The following is a 5,635-nucleotide window of genomic DNA, read 5'->3' on the forward strand; positions in this document are numbered from 1 at the left end:
AAATTGAATCAGTACAGAAAGACTTTGTAATCTGGGCACTTAGGGGAGTTTACCAAAGAGATGCTAACTACAGATTGCCATCGTACCAATTAAGATGTGATAATTTGAATATTCAACCGCTTTGGAGGCGGCGCATAAATGCCTCAGTATTTTTAATTTATGATCTCTTATTAGGAAAGTTGATTAGCGCAGCACTGAGGGAAAAAATTGTATATACTAGACGAGTAGACAATAGGAACCAAAGAAATTTGAGAAACAGAGATCTAGTTAGAATTGAGACTTTTGGTACTGGCTACGCCCGTAACCAACCGTTTATTTTAGCGTGTAGGTATTTAAATAAAGTAAGACAAACGTTTTTGGACTCAGCATCGAGGCAAATATTCATTAGAAATGTAGCAAATTTAGACAACAATGTATTTGAGGAACTATATGCAATGAGGCAAATTAAGTGACACGCACAAGAATAGCGCCATCTACAATCGTTAGAAGAAAGCTATGATTCTTACGGTCAAGCTTCAAAACATTAAAAAAACGTTCAAACGATCAAACGTTCAGACGTTCAAAACGCTTGATCCATCCGTCAAATTGAAATGTTGCAATTGCTTTTATTTCTGATTCGGTTTAATGAGTCATAAGAATATGCATTTTTCCTTGATTGAGAAAAACTCGAACTAAATTTTGTTTAACTTCGTAATAAAAAATAATACAATTCAAAAACGGTAGATACTTCAATCCCATAGCTGTCAAAGTCAGTGGTGATGGCGCGTGCTTTGGAATTTCAAATTTTCGAATTGCAGACTTTATTTTATGTATAATTATGCGTAAAGAACAACATTTTTACATTGATTTTCTGAAAATAAAAGTAAGCAAAAAATGCTATAATAAACCAATGATGATTATTTCAGTAATTTTGACTTTTGTTGAGTTCACATCGAACATTGACTAAAGGCTAACACCTGAATCAATGCTAGAATTTGTAGTGCTAACGCCCAAACCATAAGTATCCAATTGATAAAGTAAAAAAGGAAATTCATAAGAAATCAATGATTATTTCAGTTTATTTCTATAATTCTGATTTTTATTGGATTCACAACAATTATTGATATGTGACTAACGACTTACTCGATAAACCATATCTATGACTCATTAAACCGAAACTAAGGAAATTTATTGGAAGAATTTGTAGTGCTAACGCCCAAGACATAAATCTCCGATGGTTTTTTCGAATATGTTTTATATAAAAATATAAACCTGAGTTTTTAATGAGTTTGTTTCATGAAAATAATTTGGTCAAATAAAAATTTTCTTCAAAATAATGAGAAAAAAATGCGCAGTATGAAATATTTTGATTGAATCGTAGAGCCGCTAAACTTTGGAGGTTAGGTTGCCGTTCTTTTGCGGCATGAAAGATTCATCGTTGGTATTGTTTAGATCACGAACATTTTCATGTTTGATTACCACAAACAGCACTTACAACATATTTTGTGCATCTTTTTCACACAATTTTCATCGCATACTTGCAAAAATGATAGAATATCATAAAATTCATTTCTTCATTTGTTAAACGTCATTGAAAACTGTGGTTTACTGAGTCAGTCGGTTTATTGAGTCAGTCAGTATCACCGTAGTTTTAACAGATTAAAATCCATGTCTGGAATTATTATTATGCCACAGGATTGTTGAATTTATGCACATTTATGAAAACATTACTATATAAATATTGTTCGCGAGTGGAAACATCATTTACGTTATAACCCCGTAAATATTTCAATGTATCACTGACAGCTGTCATCGAATGTAAACATACGTGAAGTTGCTAACGTTCATTCAATAGCTTTACCCAAAGCACTAAAACTTGAACTTTTGTACACAAGTGAAGTGACTAAGTAATAATTTCAATTTTAAATTTTTCCCTCCAATATTAAAATATTAATCTCACACAAATTAAAAGTTTCTACATATTGATCTATCAATTTTTATTTTTTGCACTTTTTAAGTGAATATTCGCTAATAAAAAAAGAAACATCCATTGGAATAATTCCATTACGATGTTAGATGGCGCTGTTAGTTGTGACATAAATGCTTTACGTATATCACATACAGCTAGTTTGCATCATTGGGACAAAAACCTAGGGGCTTTTAAGTCAAAATATACATTCGTATTTGGGTGAATATTTCGTGAATATTGCATATAATCCGTGTATATGATGTATATTTTCATGAAAAATATTCACCATATTCACAGAATATACACAGCATGTAAAAAATATGTGTTTACGGCAATGTCGAATCTTTGTTACCGATCGTGAATATGAGGTGTATATTTCATGAATATCGTGTATATTCCGTGAATATCGTGCATATTTTGCCAGTATTGTGAATATTTCGTATGACTGTCATCTATGGTGTATATTTCTTTGATGGAATATACATGAAAGCCCCTAGACAAAAACATATAAGTCGATAAAACGAAAACGCCAACAGAACTTGCAAAACGCAGTTGGGGATTTTCTTGTCTCAGGTAGTACTAACGCCCTAGTATAGTCACTCCTGTATTGTCTGACCAGTCTTGCACTGTGTTATTTCATTGCTCTCTTCTAAAGATTCCCGAAACCCCGCAGTGGTTGTTATCAAAAAATCGAACGGCTGAGGCTGAAAAATCGCTTCGCTGGCTTCGAGGTTGGGCTACAAGTAAGGCTGTGGCGCAAGAATTTCGAGATCTACAACAACATATCGAACGTTCCAAGTCGTGTTATTCATGCATCAAACAAGATTTGAATTGCACCCATCCTCTGCCAACATTGAGAGAAAAATTCTCTGAATTAAAACGGAAACAAACGATCAAACCACTGTTTATCACAATCAGTTTGTTTGTAATCGCTCAATTTTCGGGTGTGTATATAGCGTGTGATTTTTTTCGAGTTGTATAGTGTCAAAATGGTCGATTTTATAAAGATATGTAAATATTGAAAGAAATTTGATATTTTTACCACTATAGAATCTACTTTGTGGACGTATACACAAAAATGTGGAACAAAATTGCATGCAAACAAAGTGTTTGCAAATACTTGCGTGGAAGTACTTCACTTGCATATAATAATTTGGTCGAAATTTCTGCGCTAATGTCCACAAAGTAGAATATAAAGTGCTACAATTATCGAATTTCTTCGAATATTTACGTATTTTTATAAATTCGATCATTTCAACCTACCTTGTGGACGTTTGGACAAATATATCGAACAAAATTTAAACTATTGTAGAACACTACTTTTACTTGCAAAGTCTGTTAGTATTACTCATTATTACATTGTAATTAGACCGCATCTTATTTCTTATCAATAAGAGTAATTAGTCATTTTTACAAGTAATAAGCAGAGAGGATAAATTTAGGCTCGCAAAATCGAAGAGTCATCACTTGAAGAGCTATAATTTCTCAACCAAACGTCCTGTGGAGGTCAGCTTTGAAACCACATATAGTTAAACTTGAATTATAGCTATTTTCGAGTCGTAATTTTGACAAAAGACCTCAAAAAAAATTAGTCGTCTTGCAGGGGCAAACATCCGTATTCGTCTTGCAAAATTAATTCTCAAAAAAGAAATTCAGGTTTAGCTATATGTGGTTTCAAAGCTGACCTCCACAGCTAAGAAATGTGTGCTATAGGATATATCTAGGACGTTTGGTTGAGAAATTATAGCTCTTCAAATGATGACTCTTCGATTTTTGCGAGCCAAAATTTATCCTCTCTGGTAATAAGCAAAAGTAATAATTATTACTTATAAGTAACAACATTTTTTTTATTACTTTTGAATTTTTTCGAAAAGTTTCATACAAAAAACCAGTGTATGGTCAAACGCATATTCATTCGATTTATTTTACGTTTAGCAAAAATGCCCAGTGTTTTGCATGAAACTTTCTTTGATGAGATTAATTGCTACATTAATAGGTGTGTATTCTATGCGAGCATTTATTGTGCAGATCTTCAAGGCATACGAGAGTCCACTTCCACCAGACCAAGCAACGGCTATTATGAGTTTCTTGGAAGTCATAGGCTCGGTTGTTTTCATGTGTTTGGTACGCTTCATCGGCAAACGACCCATTTATTTGGCCACTGCGCTGGGAATATTCGTTTGTTCAACGACCGTATGTTTGTGTGGCTTCATTCTGCTGCCAAAAGGATACATATCGTTTGATCAAACGCATGAACCATATCATCTAGAGAATACGATTCTGACTTATATTCCGTTGATTGGCTTGTTTCTGTGGAGCTTCTTCTCATACAGTGGGTTCCTTGCAATGCCCTGGATGCTTCTTTCCGAGATATTTCCGTTCAAGTAAGTTTTAGCCCATACGTTGGATTTTATCTCGTGCTTATTTATCTGGAAAATATTATATTGATGATGATTAATCGTGGGTTTTGGGCTGGCGACGCATATCAGCGGCTATAGTCAAATAATCGATCAAACATTGAATGCACAAATATATTAGTATATAAATTTCCTTTGCTTTAATACCTCTAATTATACTGGCTGTAGATAGCGCATCTTCTCTGAGTTGTTATTGTTTTAGATAGAATGGCATTTGAAGCCCGCATGATTCATTTATTCCTGTGAATCCATTTAGAAAGATCACTTTTAAATTTAGTTTGGAAATAATTGACGAAAAATTTTCTTCCGCATACTTTTCAGATCCCGTGGTGTAGCAAGTAGTATTGCGGTTTCATTCAGTTTCCTTATGGGCTTCATCTCTAGAAAAATATATTACAGTTTGGAAACGACACTGTCTCTGCCTGGCACTAAGCTATTTTTCTGTGTCATCTCTGGCCTTGGATTTGTTTTGATGTATTTGATTTTGCCGGAGACGGAGAACATCTCGCTTGAAGACATCGAACGACACTTTTCTGACAATTCAAAGAAAATCACCGACCGAAAAATTCGTAAATCAAATGAAAAGACATAATCAGGACATGTTGAAGGCTGCTGATAAAAACACAGGGAATTCGAGTTGATGTACTTGATAATCAGAGGGACAATAGTTCTTGGTTGAGAAAAATTGAGTATTTTGTATATTTAAAAAAATAAAATAAATTTTAAACAAAACTTCAAGAAATAAATTCGTTTTAATATTTCAAATTCAAGCATTTTAAATTACTCACACTAATCACACGTATCTTAAATTAGAAATTTAAAGAAGGATTGAGCCACTCCGCTAATCTTTTCCAATGCATATGTCTCAGTGATAAATAAAACAAATACAAGTCACAGAAAAAAGTGCTTGTAGATTGGTTCATTGTAATGAACCCAAACAAATTTCATTATTTAAAATGGGTAAATATTTGTAATTTTGTTACTTTCATCATTTGCGGCTTGTTTATTTATACTCTACACCGAAATTGTGTTTAGATTCATTATCAATAGGTCTCGTCCAATTTTGTGGTATAGTGTTATCAGCTTCCTATTTGTGAAATGTATTCTGGTCAAAATGCTGTTTGGCAAACTCAGTTGCTTTTTTACCGAGTGATTTTCATTGCGTCTCGGGCCAAGTTCCATTTCAACATCTTTTTCGTCATCTGTTGAATCAATGAATCAAAATGAACTAAAACCAAGTTCAATAACACATTGTTAAAATTCGAAGTGA

General features: G+C 33.4%; 1 protein-coding gene across 1 annotated transcript; it reads left to right on the forward strand.

The window, feature by feature from the left end:
- Positions 1 to 2,603: 2,603 nt before the first annotated feature.
- On the forward strand, positions 2,604 to 5,022 carry LOC129572636 (facilitated trehalose transporter Tret1-like; the record flags this gene model as incomplete). Its single annotated transcript, XM_055452647.1, has 3 exons — positions 2,604 to 2,892; positions 3,945 to 4,332; positions 4,687 to 5,022. Coding segments are annotated over 3 exons (948 nt in total), but the record flags the coding sequence as incomplete, so codon positions are not given.
- Positions 5,023 to 5,635: the final 613 nt, after the last annotated feature.

This window comes from Sitodiplosis mosellana, unplaced genomic scaffold, assembly GCF_009176505.1.
Source record: "Sitodiplosis mosellana isolate CC-2019 unplaced genomic scaffold, AAFC_SMos_1.0 Smas_scaffold_5297, whole genome shotgun sequence".
Classification (NCBI taxonomy): Eukaryota; Metazoa; Arthropoda; class Insecta; order Diptera; family Cecidomyiidae; genus Sitodiplosis; species Sitodiplosis mosellana.